The sequence below is a fragment of the Neolamprologus brichardi genome, chromosome 2, assembly GCF_056152115.1.
Source record: "Neolamprologus brichardi isolate AB-2024 chromosome 2, ASM5615211v1, whole genome shotgun sequence".
In the NCBI taxonomy this organism is placed as follows: Eukaryota; Metazoa; Chordata; class Actinopteri; order Cichliformes; family Cichlidae; genus Neolamprologus; species Neolamprologus brichardi.
In genome coordinates, this window is record NC_142105.1 from 27525478 (window position 1) to 27541289 (window position 15812).

The window sequence follows — 15812 nt, forward strand, 5'->3', positions numbered from 1 at the left end:
TCATGTTTCTTAAACACCACCAAAACATACACCATCCACTACGAAGATACAGACACAGAAAGAGCACGCTGCCTTTTCCTAATCTCAGCTGACATTTTACACAGTACTGTAGACTGGTGCAAGCTCGTGTATCGATCGCTTGCTGTACTTTCTTGGCTCGGCTGTGAAACTGTCAGAAAACTTTAGGCGCTCACAGAAGCACCGGGGTGTAACCCATCTTGTCCTGCCTGAGCATTTGAGCAGACGCGGGTAAAGCTAATGGCCTGCCTAATAGCCTAGCTGAGGTGCTGAGGTGAGCCATTTGAGCTTAGGGGTCAGGCAGCAGAGATGCCTGCAGAAAACACCAGCACCAACACTGATTGCGCATTAACTGGTCTATAATATTTTTGTCACACGAGGCATTTTTGTCATTGCAGTGATTTTTATTTAGAAGCACAAATCGTAAGAGGAACAAAGTGTAAAACGGAACTAGATGTAATTTCTAGACTTGCAGTGGGAATATCCTACATTTCCGCTGGGGTTCCTGGTTTGCCTGTGTGCATTCTCCAATTACAGTTGCTAAAGATTCAGTATTTGATGATCATCATACAAATAACTGACCCATATGGGCAACTCCACTGAGGATTGTGGTGGGTGTAATCAGCGTTTTTTGCCCCTTCATTGATTTTTAGCAGTTTAACTACTTCCATGTAGGAAAATAACAATTACGCTTTAGCCAGAAAGGATCCTGTCAGCAGAAAAATGGACAAAGAAAGCACTGCATTTGTAGCAGTAAATATTAAATTTAGTACTAGAAACCAAACCAAACCAAAACTTGACTACAGTTGTTAAAAAAGCTTAAACAAGGTGCTTAGAAAATGTATCACTAACAATCAGATTAAAAGAAATAGTCTATTATTAAATGGCTTTGGCAGCTAGGTTTGGAAAATCATTAATTAACCATGAATCACAATGTCATAAGCAGTTCGCTAAACATGTGTAAAATAATCAAATATAGTAAAAACACTGACCTTGGCCTGGGAGTTGAGCATGCCCATCTCCACCTCATTATGGTGATGGCCGTTGGCCTTGCAGAGGTGAATCAGACAGGACTTGATCCTTAGGACCAAGTAGTAGAAGGACTTAGGGCTGGGAACGAGGTTAAAGGGGGCCGGTAAGGTGCGGCCCTCATCAAAGTAGGAGAGCCAAAGCTTAGCTCGAGCAAACTTCCACTCCACATCGGCATCCTCCTGCAGAGGCAGACAGAAAGAAGCAAAGGGTGTATCTGGTGATAGATGAAGACTACATGAAGAATCAATAAATTAACTTGTCGTACTGTAGCTTTTTAAAATACAATCAATACGGACAATGAAGTCCACACACCGAAAGCTATTAAAATACAGCTTATCATGCTAAACTTGTTGTTTACTGAACAGGTACATCTTGAAAATGTTATCAAGGTTTTTTGTAATTTAATTCAAAAATAAAAATTTTCAGTATAAAACAAAATATTTCAAGTATTTTTGATTTAATTTTGATCCTTATGGCTTAGAGCTAATCAAAATCAGATATCCAGTATCTCAAATTGTTAGAAACCTTTAAAACCTTTAAATATCAAAATTTGTTTGGTTATACCCCTAAATATCAAATTTGCCCAAAATGTTGACTTTAACTATGTAACTTACATAACTGCAATTTAATTTTTTTTGTAATGTGTTCAAATGAAATATTTTCGATGGGAATATATACCAAGCACATTTTTGTTAATGATTATTTGAATAAATAAAACTTTGATTTCATATATTCCAGTTGCATTTCACTCAAAATTATTGCTTAATGTTTACTGAGGGTGAAGAATGATTTTTTCAGCTTAAATATCTCAGGTAAGAAAGACGGCAATAAAAGAAAGGCTAGGGCTTAGTGTTTATTAATATCTGCAGTTGAGATGTTTTAAAAGAGAAGGCAAAGAGAGTTGACTGCATACCCTTGCCAGAAAGAATCTTTATTAACTCACTCCTAAGTGCCTTTCATGTCTACGACCTTGCTTTGTAGCATGTGTGTCATTTCAACACTGCAGTGTAAAAAAATAAAGGGTATAAACTGAAGTGCGAACACATGCAACAAGCTGGTCTACAGTAAAAGCAGGAAACATCAAAAAGACCAAATGCTCAAAAGGAGACTAAGTTTAGCAATAAACAGATGAATAATAATCTTAGAACCTATCCTATCCTATCCTAGAACTTCCAACAAGGCTTTAAGTTATGAAGCATCCGAGTGGATTCCAATAATCTTTTTTCTCCAAGAACAGATGAAATGTTTAACTGTAAAAAGACAACCCAAATTGTCTGAACAATGACTATTTGAATAAATAAAACTTTGATTTCATATATTCCAGTTGCACTTCACTCAAAATTATTGCTTAATGTTTATTGAAGGTGAAGAATGATTGTTCAGCTTAATTATCTCAGGTAAGAAAGTAAGTGTTCATTTTTAGAACAAGCATGACAAAAATCAGAAATGTAAAAATTATTTTAAAACCTTTTGGGTTTTTCTGGGATACTCATTTTATTATGCGTTTGATGTTGTTACTGGTTGCCACTGTATTGATCTCTTTGTTTTGGTGCAATTCTCCTGCAGGCACAATCAGACACTCATACAAATGAACCTTATTGACTTGTTTACAATATTACACCCTTTTTCTATTGATCAACTATCCTGTTTTTGTACCTCTATCTCCTGGTAAGAGCTGTTGATCATGGCAATGAGCATGTTGAGAAGAACTACCACCATAGTGACATTATAGACTCCGTACAGCACGTAGCCGATGTTCTCTATGAACTTATGGTCATACTTCAGCACCACCGAAATCACTTCAGAGAGCCCGAAGATTGACCAGAAAAGAGTCTTGAAACTCTCCTCTACCCTGCAGGAACAGAGAGAGATGTTGTAGCAGTCAGGAAATCAGCACATGCCAGTGACTACACACACAAAAGCCCAACGCGTTACCAGCTAATTGCTGTTTCAGTCACACACATGCAAACACATGAAATGCATTTTAATGTTGCGGGATTTATGAGGTGGCACTGATGAAATACCTGGTGAGTCATGTCCAATTTGAACACATTGCTACCCCATTTGGATCTCTCTCACACACACAAACACACACAAACACAATTACCTATAAATACAACCATATAGCACTGTATGTACCACACAAAGCAACACATTGAAAAAGCAGGGAAAGGTTCAGCTCCACAGTTTGAAAGATTGGTTTATAAATCTCTGTTCATTAAATTCTCAGCCTAGTCCTTCATCGACCTTTATTCAAAAGAGAAACGTCGCTGCGCTTAATAGAAAAAAAATATATGATTTAAGATGAATGTGCATGTGATCCTTTCGGGGGTGTCAAGGTTATATCTAGAAAGAAAACATTTAAATTCAAATGCATTCAACAGTTTTAGGAATAATGGAAGTGAAATAAGTTTTTTCACGTTAAATGTCATACTGAATTATACTTCTCACTCTTGTGGTTGATGTATAATTCTTAACTCCACTTGACTCTACCTCTGACATTTATGTATGATAACTGAAGCATGGCTAATGTTTCATTTAAAGCGTATAGTGCTTTGCTGTTTCTACTGAGATCCACACTCAAACTCTCAGTTCTGCCTGGAGGATCATTCTCTCACACTGACCCAATATGTGTTTAAGGGCCAGAGGGCTGAGAAAGGAAAACAAGGTGTAAAAAGCTGTGAGATCTCTGAATATTGACATTCATGAACATGTCTGCTGTTAAATATTCCACGAGTGTTATGCATGGGCTTGAGTTGACAGAGGGGGGCTCAGTGGGGAGGAGGGAGACGCCTGGTTGGATTGCTGGAGGGTTTGGTGGTGGGAGGAGGCTGTGGAATAGAAGATCTGTAGGTTCCTGGTTGAGAGCTATGGATGCCATCCAAATTATCTTCTTTCAAAGAGACAGTGTTTCATTGGCAGACAGAAAGGTAGGTGATGGCACCTGCTGGTGGCAAACAAGACACTCACATGCATACCAAGATAGAAGCAGACAGAAACACACACAGACAGACTTTTTCCTCCTCTCTATCACACACGTAAAAAGCCGACTCCTTTGGGTACCTCAGGAATAACCTTTCAAGAAGAAAGCCAAACATACTCTTTAACCTTCAACACCAGATCTGTGAATTTGTCTGTGTGCTCTATCTCTTAAACTCAGATAGAAGATATCTAAGAATATCTTCTATCATTGCCCTCCATACTTACTTGAAAGTACACAGCTTCCAGAAAACATTAACCAGTGCGCAAAAATAACCCGAAAACCATTCTGGAATTACTTAAATACTACGAGAAACTGTTACAGTCTCATTGTTGCATCATGTTTTGCGTCGATCAACCTTGCACATTGTTGCTGCTGATTAGAAATGCTCCTCTTTAATGACTCGTTTTTTCATGCCAGCCTCTAAATATTGGCATGCAGTCACTATTGTTTTGTGCTGCTCTGATGATAGCTGAATAGTGTAGATATGAGCAGCTAACCACATGGCAACAGCTTAATGCATTTAGGCATGTAGACATGGTCAAGATGACATATTTAGGTTCAAACTGGGCATGAGAATGATGGGAAGAAAGGTGATTTAAGTGACTTTGAATGTGGCATGGTTATTGGTGTCTGAATGGCTGCTGTGAGTATTTCAGAAACTGCTGATCTACTGTGATTTTTCCACAAAACCATCTCTAGGCTTTACTATGAATGATCCAAAAAAAGAGTAAATATCCAGTGAGCAGTAAAGCTTTGGGTTAAAATGCTTTGTTGATGTCAGAGGTTGGAGGAGAATCACCAGACTGCTTCGACCTGATAGGAGGGCAACAATAACTCAGATAACCACTCTGCATACCAAGGTATGCAGAAGAGTGTCTCTGAGCACACAACACGTCAAACCTTGAATCAGACAACACTTTAGAGTTGTCATGATTCAAGCAAATGGAAATTTTAACAGGTTCAGGAACATATCACTATGCATCAAGTAAGCAATTTCCTCTGTACCCTCAATGTAAATATACATATCAGGAAAAACGTGGAAACATGCAAATATCTGCCCCCATCTCATCAGGATACTTAATAAGTACTTGGAAAAATGTGCATCGTACAGAGGGGTACACATTACTGGCATAAGCATCAACATATTGCAGTGGCATCAATGACTGAAGGTGTCTGTAAAGAGAAACACATTCAAAAGCATTTATAGCAGTTCTTAGGTGGTTTTCTTCTTTGTGTTGTCACGATAGAGGCCCCAGGCATCAGACAGGCAATTGCTCTGAGGGGAAGGCTCTTTTCAACAGTATCATCTCCTCACTCACTATTCACGTCACATACATCCAGAAGCCAATCGTGTAATCAGGAGAGGAGAGGAAGGTGATTTTGGTGGACTTCCCTTGAAAACCTGTTATTTTGATCCTTCTCTCTTTTAATAATGGCTTGTCACTTATCTGAAGCCTCTCTTTCAAGATTAAAACACACACACACACACACACACACACACACGGACTTTCCTGTCTTTGAAATTTGAAAGAAAACAAAAAGGAGGACAATTATCTTCTCTAGATCATATTGTACCCTAATTATCTTTGAAATCAAATTATTCTTCCAATTATTCTTCCAGGTCTCCTTTCTGGCGCTGTGAAATGCTCACTCGATTTAGATTTTCATGTCCCTAAAATTCAAGTCCAGATAATGATGAAGGGCATTGTTCCAGCTAACATTAAGGCCCCATTATACCAGACATTCACAGGAACACACACAATTAAAATCTAGCACTAGTTACACAGTAGACTATTTATATTCCATGTTCATCTGTTTGCGTAGGCTGATTGTGAGTTTAATATAACATCCAAAAATGTGGGTGATATTTACAAGTGGGCAGTGTCAGTGAAAGTGAACCCCTTCCTGTCATATCAACTATGTAAAAATATCAGGCTACATACATGCCCCTCACTTCTATCAATCCTTATGTGAATTGAACATGGAGTCGCATGTAGAGTATTTAAGCGAGCTGCATTTCTTTTATACTGGATTATATTGATGCATGAGCAGCCAATGTCGCTGTGCATCCTCATTTGTTTTGCTTGCTTTGTTTTCAGCTTATTTAATTCACTCAAATCTGTGTGAGATGCCTCTCAGGGAGAAAGTGCAATTATGGAAAATTTAAATGTATCCTTGGAGATCAACGGGACTGATAAATTTGAATTTGTGTTTCGCTAATGTCAGCTAAGGTTCCGGTCATGTGTGTATTATTTAATACCCTGTTATGGAGATGGATGAGATGCTTGGTGCTCTGGATAATGGAACATTTTTTAGCAACCTAAGAATCAGATTATTTCATTTCAAACCAGTGTGTCTGTATGTGTGTGTGTGTGTGTGCGTGTGTGTTTTACAATAGGGTTGTACAATAGGCAGTGAATCAGCAGGGACAGTCGGCATCTGGAAATGGCTATGAATTGTGTGTTATTATCTGTTATTAAGAGTGGCAGCTCCCTGTAGGCTGCATGCAGCATGACGACTACACCACACATACAGACACTAACACACAACAGTGTTTCCATCAAGCCGACACTCTTCTCTGACTTGTATCCATCACTTTAAAAGACATTACATTAACATTTAACCACATTCATATCCTGGAGAGGTGCTCTAACCTTAAATTAAGTCTTCGATCTAAAAATTCGGGAGTTTTTGTCCCCAGAAAGACGCTCATTTGCCGCAGTGTGACTATGTAATCAGATTTATGTCCCCACAACATCAGCAGTGAAAGTACACGCACACACACGGTTAACCCTGTAAGACATTGACAGAAAAGAACTGAATCTCTCTCTTTCTCTCTCCCTCCTTACCACACTCATGCTGCCTGGGTATGTGTGTGGGAGACTGGTGAGTCACCTCGGCTCTGCAGGAGCAGCCCCAAACCCAATCACCAGCAGGCCCAAATCAACCTCTCTGCCCCAGAGACATGCTCTCAGTCTCTCTCTCTGTCTCTCTTGTGTTATGCTTGGAACTCTCGTTGTCTTTGCTCCTCGACTCCTGCTATCATCTTTGTCTCTTGTTTAGCTGCTCTATCACTCTCCCCTATTTTCTCATTATATTGCCATTGCCATTGCTTTTATATCTTTCTCCACATCGCCCTCTCTCCCTCCCACTCGCTATTTCCATCTTTCATCCCAACAGCTTTTAGCTATTTCTGTCACTCAATCTATTCTTTTGATGTATACGTTTCTTTTTTCAATATTTTTCTCCTCGTGTATTTCTCATCGTTGTTTAATCTGCAGCAATACTTTCACTGGCCAAATGAATAAATGTAAATGTAGCCAAATGTTCCCCTTTCTGTGTCTCTGAATCTCTCTGACTCTCTCTCTCTCTCTCTGTCTGCCCTTCAGTCATTAGTAAGATATTAAATTCTCCTTCCCAATCACTACTCCTCTACTCTCCTCAGGTCTCCTCTTCTTTCCCCTCCTCAGTTCTCCTCTCTTCTTCTCTCCTATCCTCTCTTGTTCTGCAAACAGATAAGTACTCAGACAAATACAGATTAAACATCTTTAAATAGAAAATTCTGTTAAACTTTCTACCTATTACACCAAAAGAGCTGTCACTATGGTGACAAAAGGGTGGGGCACTTCCCACCTCAGGTTTTAATGACTGAATGAATGCCACTCCTAAGAGATTCCTGCTTGTGTGTACGTGTGTTTATTGCTGTTTCTGATACACAAACAACAAAGCAGTGGGGGAAAAAAGCATGGGGAAGTGAACAAAAACAATTTGTGTGTCTGCTTATGAGTGTGTTTACACTGGTGTGACTGACAGTGAGATACAAAATGAGGCAGAAAGTGAGCAACGCAAAACAGGGATGTGCTGGTGTGTATCTTCAGGCAAGCTGTGAGAGAAATCTTATTAAGCAGGGAATACAACACCACAAGATGAGCAATTAAGAGGCTTTTGCTAGTGAATCAAGCACAACATCAACTTTTTTAATTTGCCTGTTCCATCACTGTCTGTCTGTTTTTCTGCCTCTGTGTCAGAGGCACGGAAAAGAAGATCAGACACCAGTGAGGGAGGATAAGAAGGAAAGACGCAACAACATTGTCATCCCCTATGTAGCCGGTGTATCAGAAAAACTCAGGGGAGTTTTCTCCAAGCATGACATCACAGAAAGGGGAACAGTATTTCAGACCCAGCAACACGCTCAGACAAAAACTGGTTCACCCGAAAGACAAAACGCCAAAACACAGACTTAACAATGTGGTGTATGCTGTACAGTGCAGCGAGGAATGCCCAGACCTCTACATTGGAGAGACCAAACAGCCACTTCACAAGCGCATGGCACAACACAGAAGAGCCACCTCCACAGGACAAGACTCAGCAGTCCATCTGCATCTTAAGGACAAAGGTCACTCTTTCGAGGATGCCAATGTTCACATTTTGGACAGAGAGGACAGATGGTTTAAAAGAGGAGTGAAAGAAGCCATCTATGTCCACTGTGAGCGACCATCTTTGAACAGAGGCGGTGGTTTACGACACCAACTCTCTGCCATCTATAATCCAGTTTTGAGTTCCCTCCCCAGACGCCTTAACGCCCACTCACACCCTGGGCCATCTGACCTCAGGAAATCACATGATAAGGTGGGGCCAGGTTTCACAATGAGCTCACCCGAAACCCTGGCTGATTGGGACCCACACCCAGTTTCACACCTTGGCTCAGGCGATTAGAGGATCATCATGGGGTCCTTTTGTCCCTCTGTGGGGAGATACTCCCACTAGGTTTAAATCTGGGACTCTCCACCATTTGACCTTAGAACTGAAGAAGGTTCTCAGATGAGAGGTGAAACGTCTTCAAGCAACTTAAAGAAGTCCAGACGCTTTTCTTTGCAAGCTCCTTTGACTACAATGACCTGGATGACTGAGAACCTTCACAGACACTCTGTGTCAGTGTGCGGTTTATACTATTTCATAAGCATTGGCACTGTTTGGTTATGAAAATGTGTGATATTGGTTACGTTCTTTCTTTGCACTTTTCATTTACCAGTAAAAATGTGAACTGGTCGTTTGTTAATTCTTTCCCTGGAGCTGCAATTATCTCGTCATAGCGTAGCAAAAAAGGCAAGCTTTGAGTTTCTCCACATGTTAGATAAGTGTGTATTAGACAAAGGTCTAGGAGAAAGAATTTTATTTATTATGATCACAACTCTAGCAAATTAATTACCTTAATAAGAAAAAATAGCCTGCCACTTTTGTTGGTCAGTACTTTCTTTCTTTTTGTTTAAGTAGCATAGTCAGTGTGGACATTTGTATATATTAAAATATGTGTCCTTGTTGAGAAAGAAGAGAACCCACCAGCACAACAAAAGCTACAGAATGAAGATGGAGACCAATGCAACTGCCGCCACAGCACCTACACCATCAAAAAATCAGTAGTGGAGTTGAGAAAGGAAGTACTTTGTACTAATAATAGTACCAATGTTAAATCCTATTGTAACATTAGGAGGCTACTCAGAAACCATCCCAGCATTTTAGTCTGTGTTTTCTAAATAAAATATAATGTTAATATTTTAAATAAACAACCTGATTTAAAATGATTTTAAAATCAATGAGTTTATGTCCAATTTTCTGTTCAAATTCAATTGAATATTTTTTATAATGCACCAAATCACAACATCAGTCACCTCAAAGCACTTTATGTAGTAAGGTATAAACCCTACAAGTACAAGTATATGAAATAATCCTTTTGGTTGTGTTGTTTTAAATTAGGGGTTTAAAAGTCATAACAAAGAATCAAGTATTTACTGGTATTGATATAGGCCATTAAATTTCTGCTATCATTACATCCTTTGCTTACAGGCAATGTAAAACAAAACCACAACTAACTCATCCCCCACATGCAGACATGCACTGCAGGCAAATTACAGACTAGATAACATTTGTGTATCTGCCCTGCTCTTTACTGGATTTACTGGATCAAACCCTTAACAAAAACTTATTGAAAAGTTTTCTTTTTTCAAGCTGTTTAGCACCATGTATTGAACGCGACCATCAAATGTTAAGATCCTATTTACAGCACATTTGTTTAAAAACTTCAGCTGGACACTTTTAAAAAAATCAGCCTGACACATCATTCATCATTCAAAAGGGCTTCTTCTTTAAAAATCAATAGCAAATGTCTGGAAATTATACCGGAGAGTTAGCCTAATGAAATTTAGTGTTTCCATCATCATATGCAGTGTGATCTGCCTGAGCAGGAGCTTCTTAATGTAGCTCATTAAATGAATTTCATTGCACACAATTATTGTCAGACATCAAAATTTCAGATGGACTAAATCTCACCAGAGGGAAATTGAATGCTTGACATAATTTGTCATGATAATGGAAGACGTTATTGAAAAACACTGAATACTGCCAGAAAGTCTAAAGCATTGCCACCGACATTTCAAATCCCTTACTGGTCACAGCACATGAATGAATTCTTTCTCTGTTACTTTTGTGCCTCTCTTCTTTCTGTCGGGCTCGCCTTAATTATAATTGTGTCTCCCCTTCTTATTTTGACATTCAGATGTGCTTGACTGGTAAAGGCTGAACATGACACATCTGCCTCGCCTTCAGAGCTAATAAATTCTCCCTTTTGCTCTCACTTTGACTCTGACTTCTCTCACACAACCTCTTATCTTCTATACACACATCCCCTTTCTTCCACAAAGATCCCTCTCTCCTCTCTACCCCTCCACTCCCGTACATCACCTCAGACCTTCTTTCATGGTTCCTTTGTTTTTTTCCTCTTCCTCTCCAAAAATCCCCCCAGTCTGCACTTTGTTTTCAAACTCCTGCCTGCATCTTCAGGCATGTAAATCTAAGTGCTATTTTTTACTCTCCTCTTTAACCTGATTCTCATCACTGCCGGTTCTTCTCTGTTCACACTGCATTATAACTTATGCATTATCACTTTATATACACGTTTAGTCTCGGATGCCTCTCATCTTGTATTTATGTGTGGCGTTACAAATGAAATACACACTCTTATAAAAGCAACTTCAATATGGTGACATGCCTTTAAAGGTCATTATGGTATATAAAATTGAAGTGAATTGGCAATAATGATCAAATGCTGAAAAAAAAATTAGGTAACAGGATTTATTTCACAGTACTTGCATTCTGATTTCTTCCCACCTTGTCAAACGATAATGCTGAGTCTCTGCTAAACCTGTGTGGTTGCTCAGTCTGCGTGACCTTCTCTCATTCTCTCCTGTTCTCTCTCTCCCTTCTTCTTCTTCCTCCTTTGTCTACGTCTTCTGGCTGGTCTCCCGCGTTTTGCCTGAACAACAAGCCAAGCCAAAAACACCCTCCTCTGCAACGTTCCCTATGGTTCTCTTCTCATCCCTCATCCCTGCCATCTTCCTCTGTCCTCCTCTTCTACATTCACTTACTTTGTTGCACTGCTGTTAGCCGTCCCTGTGATTCTGCTACATTTATTCCACTGTTTTACTTCACCATTGGTATACTGTAAGCGACATTTTGATTTTGATTTTCAAGGTCCTTGACACACCGCTATGTCTTTCTGTTTTAGTCTTCCCGTAAGATTTAATCCCATCTCCATCCATCTCATTTTATCCAGCTTTTACCTTCCCTGTCCTTCTCGCCTCTGTTTTCTTCCATGTCTGTGCGGTGTTGTCATGCATGACTAACTGGAAAATAGAGACAGGTCCAGGGCTCCATCACCAATGCCCAAATCAAAAGCGTGTGTGTGTGTGTGTAAACTGATTTGTACATAAATGTTTGCATGTCTGTATAAGCACCCAGTATGTAAACACAAACACAGCAAGGATGTGTGTGTGTGTGTGTTACAGTGTATTTGCACTTGTGAAAAAATAACTGTGTGGGCACTTAACAAAGAGCTTTTTGGTTTTTTTTTTTTAAAATGTGTGAGTCAGAAGTGTCTTCACACCTCAGGAGATAGGGTCCGGGGTGTGGCTATTACAGCTCAGTCCCCATTAAGCCTTATCAAGCTGTGTGTTTACGTGTATATGTGAGTCAGTTTTTGCTCTAGTGTCACTGAGTATATAGGTGTGAGGAAAAACGATATCCTCAGCTTCACTCCTCTCACATATGCTGCTTCTTCCTTTCACATCCCTCCCACTGCGTCCCAGCTTGAGTAGTACACCTTTTGCCGCAGAGACTAGCAGATTACTTAAATTACCTTTTCGTTGTAACGACTAACACAATACTTTTACAATTTAAGTGAGCAGTTTTATACTTTTTCAAAAAAGAAATCTGTTACTGTTAATATTTGCCCCCATTTTCCTGTCTCTTTTGTGGCAGATAGTGCCATATAAGCGCTTGTGTCAGCGCACATGTGTACTTCAGCCAGTGATATGGGACAGATAAAAGCATTTATGTAGAGTTTTTGAGTGGAAACTTTACAGTGAAATGTAAATTATCTCGAGGTGATAAGTGTCTGCCAGCTGAGAGAGCTGAAAGAGAACCATTTCTAATTTTTAAGAAGCACCAGTAAACTAAGTACAGCTTCACAACACAAGCGGAGAGGCCCATCGAGTATAACAGCTCCCCTTTTAGAAAGCTAATGCTGTTACTTTGAGGGCAATTGAGATCCTTGTCACTCATCACGTGGTGGAGAAGATGCTGCCATTGTCAACTCGCTATTTAGTAGTGTAGAGTTACAGGAGAGAAGATTTTTGCCAAAGATCTCTTAATAATATGAACATAGATTAAGTGTGTTCTTGCTACTATCTAAATGCTCAGATGCCCTCAGAAATTCATTTTCCAGGTATACCTGCTTAGCTGCTCATTAATGCAAATGTCTATCAGCCATGTGGCAGCGACTCAATCCACTTAGGCATGTAGACAAGATCAGGACAATCTGCTGAAGTTCAAACCGAGCATCTAAAAGGGGAAGAAAGGTGACTTTTAATCTGACTATTTCAGAAACTGCGGATCTACTGGGATTTTTCCTGCACAACCATTTCTATGGTTTACAGAATGGTATGAAAAAGAAATATCCAGTGGGTGACAGTTCTCTTGGCATCCTTGTTGATGCTAGAGGTCAGAGGAGGATGGAAAGACTGCTTCGAGCTGATAAGATAATAACTCAGATAACTACTTATTACAACCAAGATATGCACAAGAGCATTGAGTGCACAGCATGTTGAATCTTGAAGCAGATGGGCTACATAAGTAGAACACATTGCATGCCACTTCTGCCAGCTAAAACAGGAAACTGAGGCTTCAATTTGTACTGACTCACTAAAATTCAGCAACAGAAGATTGAAAAAATGTTGCCTGGTTGCAAGGACCCTGGACGCTTGGATTCTGGCTTTTATCAACAATTCAGGCTGGCAGTGGTGGTGTAACTATGTGGGGGCTTTTTTGGCATACTATGGGCCCTTAGTACATTTTAAGAATTTAAATACCACATCCCACCTGAGCATTGTTGCTAATCATGACCATCCATTTAAAAAAAAGTATTTTTTTTATTACTTTTTAAAAGTTCTTCGTTATTCTGTTTCTTTTCCCTCTCGGACCGTGTGTACATCATTTCGTTCCACCTCATGTAAACATGTGATGTGAATGACAATAAAGCTGCTTGAATCCTTGAATGAGCTCAATACACTGAACTTTTAGACACAGTCACCAGATTTCAGTCTAATGAGAGATTCATGTTCTCAAAGTACAGTTGCCAAATCTGCAGCAACTATGTAATGCTATCATGTCAATATGTTACAAAATCTCTGAGGAATGTTTCCGGCACCTTGTTGAATCTGTGCCATGAAGAAATAAGCAAAACAGGGCTCAACCCCTACAAACAAGCTGTACATGAGAAGTGGCCGGTGACTGTATTTCTAAAAATGTCACAAGTCTTGGGTTCTGTTCATTTGGGTTTTGGATTTTTGATTAATATAGTCATATTTGTGATTCCTATTTTGATATTTACTCTAGCAGATTGTGAGCTTATTTCTTGTGCTATAACTGAGCCTTTGATTCCTGATTTTACTGTATGGTTATTCTAGCGATGGCTGTTTTGGTTCATGTTTTGGTTCTCGTCTTGATTTTTATTAGTGGTAAATTTGGTGGCTCCCATTGTCTTCTCTGTCTGTTAGTGGCTCTTTTTCCTGTCTCTGTTACCATGTCTAGAGTGGGGTTTTTAGTTATTTCCTGTTTTACTTTGAAGGTCGGTTTTCTTTCATGCCTTGCATTAGTTTTAGTCCCTCCTTTGTTTTCACCCGTGCCTCGCCCCACTCATGTTTCTTGTTTCAAATCAGCCCTTGTTGTATAAATAGCCCCATCTTCCCCTTTAGTCTTTGTCAAAGTGTCTGCGTGCACTCCCTTGTGTGCTGCTAAGAGGTGTTCCTTTTGACGCCCTTTTTACACCCTTTTTACACCCTTGTGTTTTTTGGATCTTTGTTTATTTAGCGCTTATAAGCGATTGAAGGTTGCTTTTGTTTAAGCGATTTCGCCTCCTGCATTTGGGTCCATACCACTGACATGATCATCATAGATATTAGATAACATGGTGGGAGTATATGACACAAGACACTCGTTTTGTTTGTGTTCTTAAAATGTTTCCCACACCTATTGGTCGTATGGTGATCATATGCTATTCCCTGCAAAGTTTTAAGTTACTTCTAGGTGGTCATACTATAATCAAGCTACTGTTAATCCATGACGATGCTTAGTGTGTGAGCACTAAGCAACACCTGCCCTTTTGCGCAAGTGTGCAATGGTGGCTTTCTGACAAATACATTGCCTGGGCATGCCTTCACAGCTGTCAGAAACATGACAGGAAGGGGAGAGAACAACGAGAATGGTAAAGAAGAAATGGAAAATTAAATCTTTCATTTTATGATCCCAAATTGTTTGTAGTTTTGGTTGTTAAAAACACAAAAAAGTCCAAAAAAAGGTTATGAATTTAGGTAAACTACCCACAAGCTGCTGCAAACAGCAAGTTCTCTGCTGGATGGCGAGGAACAAAAGAGATGGATGGGGCAGTGTCTTTTGAAGGGAGAGAAAGGCATAGAAAATACATAATGCACAGATAGATGGCATTTATATATATATAAAAATAATAACAATAACAAAAACAAATAGTGTTTCTCTGCACAGTTTAGTCCTGGCATAACTTTGGACTAGGTGAGAATGTGAGACTGACCTCTGGTGGCTGAACTGACAACAACAGAATTTAAGATTTTTGCCATGTGAAAAGCATCTTTATACAGCTCCCCCAGCCAGAGTATGCAATCAAGAGTCCAGGATTCATGGACAACCTCCCCCTTGCTCCCTTCCATCCACCCACCCACCCAAATGCAGTCAGAGGTTGATAAAATGAGCAGAAGTTGAGATTTTTTATTTTTTTAAAATCAGCCTTGATGTTGATCTTTAAAGCAGAGGAGTGAAGTGATAAGAGGACAATGGACAGAGCTGGATCACACACTCGCAAAGTAAATGACTGTGTTTTTTTTTGTACTTGTTCCTGGGTTTTTGAGAAGTCTTCATTATGTCGGCATGTCGGGTTGTAGCCATCTTTCACCATTTCAACCCCATTAGACTCTGTTTCTACAGGTGAAATCGCCTTTCTGTCAGCTAACTCTTTGCTCTGTCTGCCTGCTCATCACGTTGCCTGAATCTCTGGCTCCATGCATGCAGCCAAGCAGAATTCACAGCCTTATGAGATCCTATGCTGAGACTCAGCAGAGGGGTTACTGTATATGCACAGCATAGAAGTGTAAAGCGAGTCAGCATAGAGAGGCAGAGCCCGCACACTAGAAGTCTG

The 15812-nt window shown here is 39.7% G+C and overlaps 1 protein-coding gene across 1 annotated transcript in view; it reads right to left on the reverse strand.

Moving 5' to 3' along the window:
* Positions 1-15812, reverse strand: part of trpc7b (transient receptor potential cation channel, subfamily C, member 7b) — a 55322-nt gene that overhangs the window by 5280 nt on the left and 34230 nt on the right. Inside the window, exons 8-9 of the mRNA XM_006781406.3 lie at positions 2707-2902; positions 1011-1229 (exon numbers count right to left, since the gene is read on the reverse strand). Of these exons, the coding sequence (XP_006781469.2) occupies positions 1011-1229; positions 2707-2902 (415 nt within the window). The remainder of the gene's footprint in view (positions 1-1010; positions 1230-2706; positions 2903-15812) is intronic.